This window comes from Nilaparvata lugens, chromosome 10, assembly GCF_014356525.2.
Source record: "Nilaparvata lugens isolate BPH chromosome 10, ASM1435652v1, whole genome shotgun sequence".
Lineage (NCBI taxonomy): Eukaryota > Metazoa > Arthropoda > Insecta > Hemiptera > Delphacidae > Nilaparvata > Nilaparvata lugens.
This window is the reverse complement of record NC_052513.1, coordinates 2,422,775-2,438,120: the sequence shown is the minus strand read 5'-3', so window position 1 is coordinate 2,438,120 and position 15,346 is coordinate 2,422,775. Positions and strand designations below refer to the sequence as shown.

The window sequence follows — 15,346 nt, the reverse complement described above, 5'->3', positions numbered from 1 at the left end:
ATACAGCGAATGGCTTTTTTGCCAAATAAATGCCTTCTTCATATCACTTGAGTTACCCCAAAGACGGAGCCCATAATTGAGATGGGAATGAAACAAACCATAGTAAGTCAGAGTAAGTACCTCCCTACTGACACATCATTTTAGTCTCCTTAGTAGGTACATAACTCTGGACAGTTTCTTACACAGATACTCTATTCTGAACTATTCTGAACTATTCTGAACACGACCTCTTTGATCATACCCACGTTAAACATTGCTTCTGGCTCAATTAGATAATAATTGACCGAGCGAAGTGAGGTCTAAGATTCAAGACGACGGTTTGGCATTTCTCTTAATGTTTAAATGTTTTTATGTTGCGCATTTACGGCGAAACGCGGTAATAGATTTTCATGGAATTTGACAGGTATGTTCCTTTTTAAATTGCGCGGCGACGTATATACAAGGTTTTTGGAAATTTTGCATTTCAAGGATAATATAAAAGGAAAAAGGAGCCTCCTTCATACGCCAATATTAGAGTAAAAATCAGACTATAGAATGATTCATCATAAATCAGCTGTCTAATGGACTATAATACTACCCGTTCAAAAACATCGAACATCTTGAAAATGTATCTTTCCATCAACGTTAGTAGACAGTTGACTATAATACTACCCGTTCAAAAACATCGATCATCTTGAAAATGTATCTTTCCATCAGCGTTGTAGACAGTTGCAGCCAGACCTGATAACAGTGCTCACATTCACATTCCGGGACGACACGTCACGGTACGATAGAAAAAAAGCTCTATGCTTATTTAGGATTTTTCCTAGACATTTTAAATTGATAAATTATTTATATTACTGAGCGCGAGGTCTACTGTTAACAGAACTACTAGTAATAATAATGATACTATCGTGTGATCTGGCTGGCTCAGATCTGGTGTCAGAGTTTTCAGGTCGCACCTGATCAGTTTCAGGGCCTCTGACATGACCTAACGACTGGGGAAATTAGGTAATGTTTATTAGGTAGCCGGGACCGATGCTGAAATATATTGAATTGAATTTTTGCTGAGGGTGATGCCCACATTAGCACTAAGCTTGTGCGTGGGTAATGAGACAGATTATGATGTAATATGAAATGGATTGAATTGATTTTTTGCTGAGGGTGATGCTCACATGAGCTCTAGGCTTGTGCGTCGGTAATGAGACGGATTATGATGTAAGATGAAGCGTTAGGTAGGTTCTGAACCACCGGGAATTGACTGAAACAAAGCTTGATTTGATTGGTTCTTCGCAGGCCAGCTGTTGACGCAACTAGACTCGGCAGCCTGAACCGACGATTTAACGTGTCCATCCGAACCACGCTCAAATAGATGAATTGAATTGACTGGAACAAAGCTTGATCTGATATTGGTTCTCCGCAGGCCAGAACTGATATTTTATTAATTTGATTTCCTGCTGAAGCAGCTAGACTCGACAGCCTGGCCCGACGATTCAACGTGTTCATCCGAAACACGCTCAAATAGATTGAATTTAATTGACTGTAGCAAATCTTGATTTGATATTTGTTCTCTGCAGGTCAGAACTAATAATACATTTTTTATTAATTGGAATTTCCGCAGGCCAGCTGCTGACGCAGCTAGACTCGACGGCCGGGACCGACGTTTCAACGTGTCCATCCGAAACACGCTCAAATAGATTGAATTAAATTGACTGTAACAAATCTTGATTTGATATTTGTTCTCTGCAGGTCAGAACTAATAATACATATTTTATTAATTGGAATTTCCGCAGGCCAGCTGCTGACGCAGCTAGACTCGACGGCCGGGACCGATGTTTCAACGTGTTCATCCGAAACACGCTCAAATAGATTGAATTGAATTGACTGGAACAAAGTTTGATTTGATTGATTCCGATTTCCGCAGGTCAGTTGCTGACTCAGCTAGACTCGACACACGAGGTGTCACTGAGCATGCGCGTGGTGCCCGCAGCCTGGATGTGACCCTGCAGCGGTGCACTGTGGTGGCAACACTGCACCCCTCTGCATCCCTCAACAACGTGCAGCTTACATTCACTGTGCAACCGCCTCTAGTGGTTTCGCCCAAAACGCATTTCGTCAGCAATTTGTGTGAGTGAATAAGCATATTTTTCAGTGATAAATCGATTAAGATAATGTCAGTTTAGTCCTCAACAACAAATTCATCTTCTAGAATGACGCAGCCACTAAAAGCAACGCATAGATTTGAAGGTACGTTTTATTTTATGCGATTGCGGCTGGCGGCCGAGGGGAATATCTTATTTTTATTAAACGAAAATCCAAATTAAATGCTGTAATTAACCCCGAAGAGTTCTGCTACTGCAAATATTGACAACAGGGTAAACAGCTAGATGGAAATTCGATGAGCGCTACTATTCAAAAATTATTTGTCAGCCCGGGAATCCAACCCAGTACCTCCCAATTGCCGGTGAGGAATGCCTACCCTTACACCAAAGTGACAATCTCTGGATAGCTCATTTTATATGAAGCCATAGCGGTCAGCCAGTCTACAGATGGAAATTACTGAGATATTGCAATTATTCAAATGCTAATGAATTAATTATTTTTATTAATCGAAAATCCAAATTAAATGCTGTAATTCACCCCGAAGACTTCTGCTACAGCAAATATTGACAACAGGGTAAACAGCTGGAATGAAAAATCCAGCCTGTTGTCAATATTTGCAGTAGCAGAAATCTACGGGGTGAATTACAGCATTTAATTTGGATTTTCGTTCAATAAAAATAATTAATTCATTAGCATTTGAATTATTGCAATATCTCAGTAATTTCCATCTGAAGACTGGCTGGCCGCTATGACTTCGTATAAAATTAGCGCTGCTATCCAGAGATTGTCAGTTTGGTGTAAGGGTAAGCATTCCTGACCGGCAATTAGGAGGTACTGGGTTCGATTCCCGGGCTGACAAATAATTTGTGAATAGTAGCGCTCATCGAATTTCCATCTTTAGTATATCATAATTTATACTATTTTGACATTATTATGACCTAAATTGAGGAGGCAGTTGTGGATTTCGACCTGTTGTCTCCAAAGAGATATTGTAATCAATAAATAAATACATCTTCAAGGTTCAATTACTAAGTAGTTGCAGTTTTTCCAATGTTTTCTAAAATTTATGATGTAATTTTTTAATTTATCCTACAATTCATGATTAATTCTTCACTTTCCCAATTACAACTTGTTGTAAAACTCCAAATTTCTCAAAACCTCAAAAACTTTCCTCTCTCATGCAATTTGCGATAAAATCCTTCATTTTTTGCAGGTGACAAATGCGAACTAATGAGCACCGTCTCAATGGACACCATCAGCCACCAATCCCCCGCCTTCTCTCTTGAACTCCAAGCGGTGGCCGCCTATCTCAACAACTCTCTCACTCCCCACATCGTCCTCTCCTCTCTCCAGCTTCCCCTGCCCCTAGTGCTCCAGCTGACCACCCCCTCCTCCGAGGCCAACCACAAGATCACCCTGACCACCCCCCACCCCATTCCGCCCTTCAGTCAGCTGTTCCGGGAGTTTGGGGATTTGGAGGAAGTGAACTGTTCGGACACCATCATTGGGTTCCAGCACGCTGGCCTGTATGACAGTGTGGTGACCGTAATTGTGTCAAAAAGTGCCACTAAGTATCGAGTGCAAGCTGACACATTGGCCGCTGCCACGCTGTTGGTGGCTCAGTTGAAGGCCAGGTAAGAAAAACCAATAACAATGATTTATTCAGTTACAAATTTCAAAGAAAGCTGCTGGTGAAAACCCAAATTTAAATTGAATAAAAATACTAAGAAATTGTCGAAAACCATAGATTTTATTGATAGTTAGAAAGACCGGTTTCGTTTGTTACACCATTGTCTATCTCTGATAAATCAATAAAAGTTATCAATAACATTAATAATAGTTATCAATAAAATCTGTGGTTTTCGACGATTTCTTATTATTTTTATTTAATATGGATAATTACCACAATATCAATTTCTCAACTACACAAAAAAACCCAAATTTAATGTGCCACCTTGACTTCAACAACAGTTATAAACTCAATGCATTTCCAAACAACACACATTTCTTAGGTAATCTAAGAATAGAAAAATACATTTCGATAGTGAAGTAAATAATGATGAAGGAGTGAAATGATGAGGAAGAAAGAGAAAAATAATTATGAGAAGATATAGATGATCATGATAGAAGTTTATAAAAAAAACTATAAATTATTATGAGTAAAGATAGGAAATTAATATTGTTGTTGCTTTCCATGACGAAACACTATAATATAATAACTTTATTTTAGTTCAGACACTGTGTAACTTGTAAATATTTGCAAAACACTTACTTTTCTTGGAGTATTGAGGAATGCATTTCACTCCTGAGAAGGAGCTCCATCAGCCTGAGGCTTCATCAGAAAAAAAGTAAGTGATTTTTCAAATATTTACAAGTAACACAGTGTCTAAACTACAATAAAGTTAACAAACATTTCTTACGGTAATCTAAGAATGAAAAATACAATTCGATAGTGAAGTTAAATAATGATGAAAGGATGAAATAGTGAGGTGACAATGATAAAGAAGAATATATCAAGATAAAGAGAAAAATAAGTATGAGTAGATATAGACATAGAGAAACAATAGCATAAGTAGATATCCCATGGTATAGGGCGTTTATGTCGCAACTTTTACTGTTATCTCAAGCCTGTAGTCCACGTAGCTCTTTCCCGTGAAGCTTTATGACGCTGGTAGTCTCTCATATTGTGCCGTTCATACACTCTTACCCGGTCAAAACAGTAAAAATCTACAATAATCGACAGTAATCGGTTTGAGATAACAGTAAAAGTTGCGACATAAACGCCCTATACCATGGGATATCTACTAACGCTATTGTTTCTCTATGATAGAATAGAATAGAAAAACGTTTATTGAATAAATAAGCTACCTTAAGCGAACCTCAAAGAGGCTGCTTGACAAGGTACTATTATACAAAACATGTAAATTCAAATATAATTATACATATATCAATGAACTTTTATTTTTACTTAACAGTTAAATTCACTTATCAGTTTATTACACTATCAAATTTACTTACAGAATTTACTTAACAGTTAAAATTATCATGATATTAATTAATTGTTGGCTCAGCTCTCAAAAATCTAAAGAGTGTTATAATATATAGTCAACCTGAACTTACATACAAAAAATAGAACAGAATGAATTACAACAATACAATACATTAATAATGAGTTATATTATGTTACATCTAAAGTGTAATTATTCAACCAAATCTTTAAATTTCTTTTCAACAGGCGCATATTAACAAACTCAGCACAATTATCGGGTAAATCATTGAAAGTTCTTGGTACAATGTAGATTAAGGTGTTCTGGCTAAATTATTCGAAGTAAATGGTACAACATACCTCTCATTCCTTAAATCATATCGATTAACTTTCATAACTAAATATTTTTTGCAGAAGTAATTTTCTAAAATCAAAGTAAACAGAAATATACCTTTTATATTCAAAACCTTGCATCTATTCAAAAGGTTCTCATATGTAATATCTCCCTGAGAATTGCTGACCAAACGTAAAATCTTCCTCTGTACCAAAGATATTCTCCTAAGATAAACATTGCTAGCAAATCCCCAACCTTGCAATCCATATCTCATAACAGACTCTCCCAAGGCTATATACATCATCCTCTTCACTTTATTAGGTATTAAATCTTTAATATAATACATTTTGGCCAATACCTGTTTGAGTCTATTACAAACATTTTTTATATGGATATCCCAACGAAAATGACTGTCAACTGTTACTCCTAAATACTTATAATTTATACAATTCGATATAAACAGACAATCTCTTGTACATATGAAAATATCTTGCTCCTGCAGTTGGAAACATGATATAGATGATCATGATAGAAGCTTATAAAAAACCTATAAATTGTTATGAGTAAAGATAAGAAATTAATATTGATATTGCTTTCCATGACGAAACACTATATTATAACTTTATTTTAGTTCAGACACTGTGTTACATTTGTAAATATTTGAAAAACACTTACTTTTCTTGGGAATTGAGGTATACATTTCACTTCTGAGGAGATTCATCAGCCTATGAAGCTTCTCCTCAGGAGTGAAACGTATACCTCAATTCGTCAAGAAAAGTATTTTCAGTGTCTGAAAATACAGTGTCTGAAAATACAGTGTCTGAAAATAGTGTCTGAAAATACAGTGTCTGAAAATACAGTGTCTGAAAATACAGTGTCTGAAAATACAGTGTCTGAAAATAGTGTCTGAAAATACAATGTCTGAAAATACAGTGTCTGAAAATACAGTGTCTGAAAATACAGTGTCTGAAAATACAGTGTCTGAAAATACAGTGTCTGAAAATACATTGTCTGAACTACAACAAAGGAAATTAATAGTTGTGTACATAATAGTACACGTAATAGACTACAGTACATACACTATATTTTTCTAATCTTCATTGGGTCCACCTATCAAGTAATAACTAATGAATTTGATAAAAACACTACTTTTAAAATGTGTATATTAAAAACTCTGTCTTTATCTGAATTGCCAATTTCCAAGGGTCGAATTCCAAATTGCGAATTTGCAGTTGAATGGGCCGATGGAAATTCATTAAAAATACGAAGCCCGTGCTAGTCACCCCTTTTCCATACAAATCCGTGTGATGCGCTCAATCTCTAAGGCCCGGTCGCACAAAAGCCGCTTAAATTTTAACCGTGATTAATTTCACAAGAACCAATCAGAGAAGCCTTCTTTTCAAAAAAACCATCTCTGAATGCTTCTCGCAAAATTAATCAATATTAAAATTCAACCGGCTTTTGTGCAACCGGCACTGAGTGTAATATCATTGCCAATAGAATATAATCATATTATCTCTATACAATAAGAGAGAGTAGGGTTGTGTTTGTTCGTGTGTTCGTTTGTTCGCATCAAAACATGATTGTCAACTTGTGGATTGCATACCGGAAAAACGGGAATGATTTAGATCTCAAAATTTTGCACATAGATTCTAAAAATATCAATCTCGTGCACCTGGAAGCCCAAATTTTAATTTTCCTTCTAGATTTTTCAGAATAAATTAATGTTTAAATTTCATTAATGGTACATTCGATTTCATTATAAAATCACCAAATCATATGGTCAAAATTAAAAAAGGAACATCTGTTTCTATATTGCTTTCTACTTGAAAAACATAGTTTTGAAACTTCGTTTTCCTGATGCAATGTTTAGGCCTACACGTGGCATGAATTATTAATTTTTCAGCTAGAACTATTTCTGAGACAAAGTGCTAAATAAACGTCTACAGTTTCATCAATGCTGTATCGGCAATATGGTTTTCCGTCACACCCAAATTTTTCCCGCTATTTGAATCCAACTTCTTCTTTTTAATTGAAAGGTGTCATACAGATTTACTTGAAATGCAGCATATAAATTCTTAATCAACCGAGGATTCTTATAGACCTATTTCGAATTCTTCTAGATTTCATTACGTCAAGTTTTAAGGAAGACCCTTGCGAAGTACGGGTTACCTGCTAGTATATCATAATATGATTCAGTTTGAGAAAAGTATTTAAAATACCTAATAAAGTATCCTATAGAGAGGTGCACGTTATAATGGCAGTGTTTGATTAGCAATTAATAACATATCATATCTTGTCTCACCTTCTGATATGTTAGGTTGGAGTCGCAGCTAGGCAATGGAAAGGTTGGTACACCTGTGCTGGGTTATAATACGTTGGCTCTACCGACACAGGAGTTGGCCACATCTATTGAACAGCACGTCACACTGCGAAACAGTATTAACGAATTGCAGGTCAGTTAAATCAAATTTATTAACAAATAATTGAAAATGTTGATGTTATTTGCAAATTGGTTTTAATTGCTGAAATCAGACATTCATTTATCCAAGGTGATTCATCTCTTTTCTATACAACATTGAGAGAGAGAAGCATGATAGTGGTCTTTGATCTATTCTTGTTAGAACATATTCAGCACCTAATTCATAAAAGATCAAATAAAAAATGTTGAACGTTAAGGCTCAACTCACACTTACGCGACTCAGGTCGAGAAAAGACTCGACTCTAGTCGAGAGCATGTGTTTCCAAATGGTGACACTCAGACCAGTCGATTCTAGTCTCCGCGACGTCACCATTTGAAAACACATGCTTTCGACTAGAGTCGAGTTTCTTCTCGACCCGAGTCGCGTAAGTGTGAGTTGAGCCGTACAATTAATTATTAAAATGTACAGCTTATCATGTCATAATTGTAAAACCTGGTGGAAGCTCATAAAGAAATGGAAACTTGGAAATGTGAAGCTTCACATGTAATAATAAGAGCCTATGAAAGCTGACAAAAGTTGATAAAACTGTTACAACTTTTCTATTATTCAAATAATAAATTGTCAAAAACTAACACTCTTTATGATACTCCTCTAAAGGATATAAAAGAATGGTTAAGAATTTTTGGGAACTGCAACTATTATGTGGTATTTCTCCAAACTGTATATTATAACTGCAATATTTCAAACTGTTGAATTAAATATAAAGTTTCTTTATAATAATTGTAGTGTAAAAATATTTGTAAAATATGTCAGTGTTGTGAATAAATTACAATTTCAATTTCAAATTGTTTTTTCCTCCACCTACTGTTTAAAGTACTTACTTTACTCCCTGAAACATAATATTAAAGTGTCACTTTTTCGCTCTCGATACTAAAAAACAGAAAAACTCCCTAGGGAGGAAAAGTGACTCCATTTAAATAACATGGGAAGCATCTCTATTTTGAAAGCTTACATTTGAGATAGGTTAGAAGGTCTAAGCTCAGATGAGGAAGCATATAGAGTAGTCATTGAACCAACTAAATTCAATACCACAACCAGAAATTTGATCAACTCATGAAATATATGTTTGTATGCTAAAATTATTACAAACTGCATATCACTATACTGAAAAAATGTAATTATTTTTTATTCCATGTTATTCAAAATACCAGCCAACGAATATTCCTCATTAACTAATCAAATTTGAAACGGGAACTTCATTATAGCTGTAGTTGTGTCGGGTCTGTCGGCCATTGTTGTTACAAGTTTTGCCGACAATAGCGCATAGCGCTGTAGGCAGAGAACTGTGATCACAAGCCAGCTGTTTCTGTTTACATTTTAGATTATGTTGTAACACATTGTTTGGTCACGTACGTTTTCAAAAATTATTTTATCTGCAGTTTTTATAAAAATGTAGGTGGAGGAAAAATGTTGTGTATACCACGAGTGAAAAAAACTTTTCACTCTAGATATACAAATTTAACTATTTAGTTCTTACAATATTGAATAACTGATTAAATAAGCTGAAAACTAACAGGCTATCTCGATTTTTTAATCAATCCACTGACTTCCTTTTTTCATGTAATTTGCAGGCAGAGTTGGGTGCTCAAACAGCTCAGTTCAGGGTGATCCAAAGACGATTGCTGGTGAAAATAAGAGACAAAACTCCCAGCTCACTTGCAGGGCTCGACACACTACTCAAGGATTCCTACAACAAAATATTAGAAGTTTCACATCAACTGCAACATGTCGTCCAAGTACGTACAAATCAAACACTAATTACTGCCGGTTGCACAAAAGCCGGTTAAGATTTAATCGTGATTAAGGTTTTTTCATTACAATCTATTGTTGAATTTCGGTTGAATTATTGTACTGTATTGTACTCTGATTTTCTGTTTATGTATTTATGAGTGTGAAATAAATTGAAAAAAAAAATCCCACGAGAACCAATCAGGGAAGCGCCTTATCAAAAAAGCCTTCTCTGATTGGTTCTCGTGAAATTTTTAATCACAGTTAAAATTCAACCGGATTTTGTGCAACCGGGCCTTAGAGTCTCAATAAACGTTGAGTTTTGAATTAACTTTCAATAAGATTGTTTCAAATTGAGATCATTTGTAATTATTGTTGCTATTTTATAATTGCTTTTTTGGGATGTATTTGTTTGTTTATTTTTTATAAAAATGAAGAATAATATTGATATCACAAACTAATCACTATCAAACGTCGTAGTGCAATAGTTAATAGTTAATATTCATTTGTTACTAGTCAAAATATATCAGTATCTTTTAAAGGGATATGATAGTTTAATATTATAATAATTGCTGTTTTGAATGTATTTCTTTGTTTATTTATAACAATGAATAATAAAGAATGATCGATATCACAAACTAATCACTGTCAAACGTCTTACTGCAATAGTTAATAGTTAATATTCATTATTTATAGTCAAACTATGCCAGTATCTTTTAAAGGTCTATTAGTTAATATTCATTATTTACTAGTCAAATTATGCCAATATCTTTTAAAAGTCTATGATAGTAACAGCGACTAGTCGTATCATTTCATAATTGATTCGGATACCACATCGTATCATCAATTAAAATCAATGAATATTATTATCACATTAGTTTTCTCAAGGAAATTAAAAAATCGAATCAATCAAATAAGTGTGAATCAGCATTGGAAATAATGGTGTCAGATTTGAAAAAATAAAAGTAGTTGTAACTTAAATATCTTTAAAAAGAATATTAGAAGAATAAAGCCAAATATCTACCGATTAAAGAATGATTTAACGAAAAATTGAGACATCCTTCTACACATGAAAATTTTTAATTTTTCGATGACGACTTGTAGATTATATTTTCAATTTGTAATTAATTTTTATATTAGCATCTAAAACAGGCCTAGTACCTCGAGATGCAAATGCTCAATTGGCATCTCATTTTATTTTGTAATAGTATTTTTACATGTTGTCAAATTTGTATTACTTTTATTATGTATCTCCAAGTTGTTGTAAATTTTCTATTTTTGCCAATAAAACATTTCATTTCAATTTAAACAAATGTACCTGTGTTGTACTGTTTTTCTAGTGTACAGTGTTATTATGATTACACAGCACATTTACGGTATGTACACAGTACAATTCACAGTTATGTTTTGTAATTATTCCACCTATCAATATTGTTACCAATATTCTAACGACTAATGTACAAAATGCTTTTGCAACAGGAATCAGAAGAAAAAGGTTGTGAACTGAGCAGTGTGCTGAGACTTGTGCTACTATTAATCAGTATCAGCGAGGGAGCAGTGAACCAAGATTTGGCTGATCTAACGGCTGCTTTGTCCTACACCTTACACGCTTCAGAAACACAGGTAAAGCCGGGAACACACCTGTCCGATCCTATTCCGATCATACAGGCGGTGACTGTATGACATCGAAACAGACAACTGACTTGAATGCGACAAGCCTCACCTTTCATCCCACACAAAAATCGGTCATGAGTCGGAATAATATGTGTGTCCCCGGCCTTCAAAAAACTTTGTTTGTTACATAAATAAATGTGTAGTAGTGTGTAGTAATAGTCTACATTTTGCAGTGGATTTGTTTTTTGTTTGATTGTTTGTTGTTTTTTTTTGCTGAGGGCACAGTCATGAGCTTTACGCTTTTTCGTGTGTAATGAGTGATGATTGAGAGTAATAAATGTAATTATTCATTCATTCATTAATTGATTCACAATTCATTAAATATATTGGGGAAGGATCAACAGAGGCACAGCCCAAAACTGTTCCTCTACCCAATTTTGATACATATTATACTATTTCCGACTATGTGTAACCTTATCTAAGTTCAAGTCACTCAGAATCAATCATTCTCTTGGGAGAGGAATAGCACAAGGTTACCTTATTTTTTTCTCTCCCAATAATTTTGATGATGAACTTTTTGTATGAATCAAAAAAGAATATACTTGTTCAAAAACTAAGTTATGTCTCTTCCACGTGTCCAGTTTTCAGTGCAAATACTTTGCATGAACTATTATTATTGTTATTCCGTTATTGTTATTTTTGCAAGTAGGTAACAGTGAACTATCTATTTCAGGGCTGGGAAGAAGTGAGTGAAGCAGGTGTTTGCTATCTTTTGCGAACTTCCCTGGCCAGATCAATCCGTGATCAACAAAGAACCTGTGTCAATCCACTCAAAGAATTTGGAAGATTCAAGAAGCACATTGTATGTGCCCTGGAAAGGGTTATGAACAGCTCTAGTAGGCCTAGCGACGATGCGAGAGGTAAGAGATAGACTATACTTATGTCTCTATTCATTAGGTACACTCTGTCGAATCATTCTAATAATTATAGTGATGTCCACGTTACAATGGCAGTATTTCAACAACATTGGTGCTGCTATCATTGTCTATCATTCGCCAAGGCAGATAGCGCTATCCTTTTCTAAATCCGCAACGTTGCCAGATCGTTTTTTTGACAGTGTAGAAATATAATAACAGAATATTTAATCTCAATCATGAAAACTTATCATTTTTATTTATTTTATATTCATTCATACAATAAGTACATCATCAAAATGATAGGGAGGGAAAAATAAGGTAACCTTGTGCTATTCCTCTCCCAAATTAAGATAAGGTCTATAGACCTCCGAAATAGGTCTATAGGTCTATATTAATGATCATAGAATATGTAAATATCGGGGACCGAGCTTCGCTCTGGAGTACAAAAGCATGTATTACGAAAGAAGAAATCATAATAACATTCATACAGAAATGTTCTATTTAATCACAGTAAATAGAGATTAATTCCCAGAGGAATGCAAAAAATTTCCTCACAAAGGCCCAGTTGCACATGCAAAAGCCGGTTAAATTTTAATCCTGATTAACTTCACGTGAACCAAATCAGAGAAGACCATTTCAAAGAGATGGATCTACCAGAATAAATCGGGATTGAAAATAACCCGGCTTTTTTGCAACCGGCACTAAGTACCTGATTGAATGATTACAAAAGTTCAACAGCTAAGTCATAATTTTGACACAGTCCCACACACATGAACTCGCTCACTCACTTCCATCACCAACAGACGACGAAATAATTATTATCAGCTGTTTTTCCAAGGATACCAGCGAGTTTTCTCAGGGATGAGACCTAATGCAATCGAATCTTATATTATAAACCTACTATGTTCTGAATTTCTTGATAATCGTTGAGCCGTTTTTGAGATCCGGTGAAATACAAACATACAAACATATAAAAATCTATACATCCAAACATCTAAACATATAAACAGAATTTGCTCGTTTAATAATATAGGATATCTAATGACGAATAAAATATAATTGATTTATTTAAACAATATTACATCAGATATGTAGGATATTATTCTATAAATCAATATCCTGTCATAAATTAATAACTTTTATTATTTCACACATTTACATTTTACATTTTCTTGATCGATACATTTAGCTTTTGAATTTGTCTATTTAATCAACGATGTTGCTTTTTAAATTAATCACATGATTACTTTCATATGATGATAACATCATACGTCAAAATAGAATTACCATCGCTACAATCTCATATCCTACAGATATACGGGTCAGCTATCAGGACCTCTTATATACTACCGGACCTGAGCCTCCGTATGTGGTGGTCTTACAGGAATTCCTACTGAGAAAAAATCACTAATCAGCTGTAAGGGAGCGTCTCAGTTCGTCGAGATCTCAGTTTGTCTAGTTCCCGTTTAAAATATCAATGCCGGCCACCACCTACGGCAGCCATTTTTTTGCGGTCCAGTATATGGAAATCCTGCAGCTATCCTCAGAGGCAGGCAGTGTCAAGGCAGAGAGTTGGCAACGCTGTTCTCATATCTTTCTCCACTGCCATTATAATAACGTGGACCTATAGTAAATTTTCGAGTTTATTATTCAGAGTTTAAAGCCAGAAAAACTCTACTCACTTTTCTTTTCAGGTGTTTCCCCCATAATGGAAGGGGACGAGCCCCCTGGCTCCAGGGCGGGGAGGAGGTTGTCACTGGACGGAGCAGACAGTGAGTCGCACAAGCCTAGGCTGCTTCCTCTCAGGAAACAGAACACTGTCGCATTGGAAAACACACAGAGTAAGTAGATTACATCTGTAAAAATTGCTCAAGATTAATTCATTGTTTACTTTGATACCAACTATACATGTGAAAATATCATTACTCCTTCTAACAACCCTTGCAAAAATACCTGAAAATAAACTCACTGTTAATCTCAATAACAACTTGATCTGTTCATCTGTATATAAATAAATATCCTTTTACTCTTTATAAAATAGCATTATAGTACCCTTTTTTGAAATTAATATACAATAATAGATTAAAAACACAAATTAAAACTACTAGTTTCGATGTTCCACATCATCCTCAGGTTTTCAAAATAAAATAAGAAATATTAAAATAAATAATAAATAAAAAAGAAATTAATAATTTATTTGAAATTCAGCTTGGAAACTAGAAGATGATGTGGAGCATCGAAACTAGTAGTTTTAATTTGTGTTTTTAATCTATTATTATTAATCTAGTACTATAAATGAAAATAAGTAGCCCTGATTACAAACATTTTAAGAAGATTACATCCTTTTACTCATTCTATCAACTCCTTTGTTCTTTTTCATTATTGACAAGAATACTACCATAATCAATAATCAATAATCAATATAGTAGCACCCATAAAGTCAGTTCTCACTCATTGATAAAACAAATAAATTAAAAGATTTCTTTACTACTTCTTTTATCAACTCCTGAATTAAAGGAATAAGATGTTGAGGTTGTCAGTACTACTATATTTTCACAGATGGAAATTAATGAGAGTTTGTAATTGGTTTTTTGTTCAAAATCAGTTTAAATTTATATTGAACAAATAAAGTCAGTTCTCACTCATTGATAAAACAAATAAGAATGAAGATTTCCTTACTAATTATTCTATCAACTCCTGAATTGAAGGAATAAGATGTTGATGTTGTCAAGACCACTATATTTTTTACAGATGGAAATTACTGAAATATTGCATTTGGATTGCCGTATAATAATAACTATATTTTTTGTTCAAAATCAATTTAAATTTATATTGAACAAATATAGTGGTATTGGCAACATCAACGTCTTATTCTTTAAATTACGGAGAAATATCACAACATCCCTTCCCATACAATCAAACTCTCAGAAAAAGAAATTATTCTTCTCATTGATAAGAATACCACTGTACAAAAATATAGTGTACTATACAGAGTGAGTCATATGTGTGGGAACCCTTCAATAAGTTGAATACTGTTGTAGATATAATACTGTAACTTTCAGGATAAGTTATCGGTCCAATACTTTACCTGTTGACGTACCGCTGAATTTCAACCCCTCATGAGGGGGTGAGTTGGGGGTTGTAACTCGAATATTTCAAACGTAAACACCAAGTGTATGGTACATCACACCCATTGTGTGGT

At 34.4% G+C, this 15,346-nt stretch overlaps 1 protein-coding gene across 1 annotated transcript in view; it reads left to right on the top strand.

Moving 5' to 3' along the window:
- LOC111043541 (protein PTHB1) overlaps positions 1 to 15,346 on the top strand; it is a 49,313-nt gene that overhangs the window by 31,038 nt on the left and 2,929 nt on the right. The window contains exons 9-15 of the mRNA XM_039436586.1: positions 1,909 to 2,106; positions 3,296 to 3,716; positions 7,723 to 7,858; positions 9,457 to 9,621; positions 11,093 to 11,236; positions 11,961 to 12,147; positions 13,839 to 13,985. Of these exons, the coding sequence (XP_039292520.1) occupies positions 1,909 to 2,106; positions 3,296 to 3,716; positions 7,723 to 7,858; positions 9,457 to 9,621; positions 11,093 to 11,236; positions 11,961 to 12,147; positions 13,839 to 13,985 (1,398 nt within the window). The remainder of the gene's footprint in view (positions 1 to 1,908; positions 2,107 to 3,295; positions 3,717 to 7,722; positions 7,859 to 9,456; positions 9,622 to 11,092; positions 11,237 to 11,960; positions 12,148 to 13,838; positions 13,986 to 15,346) is intronic.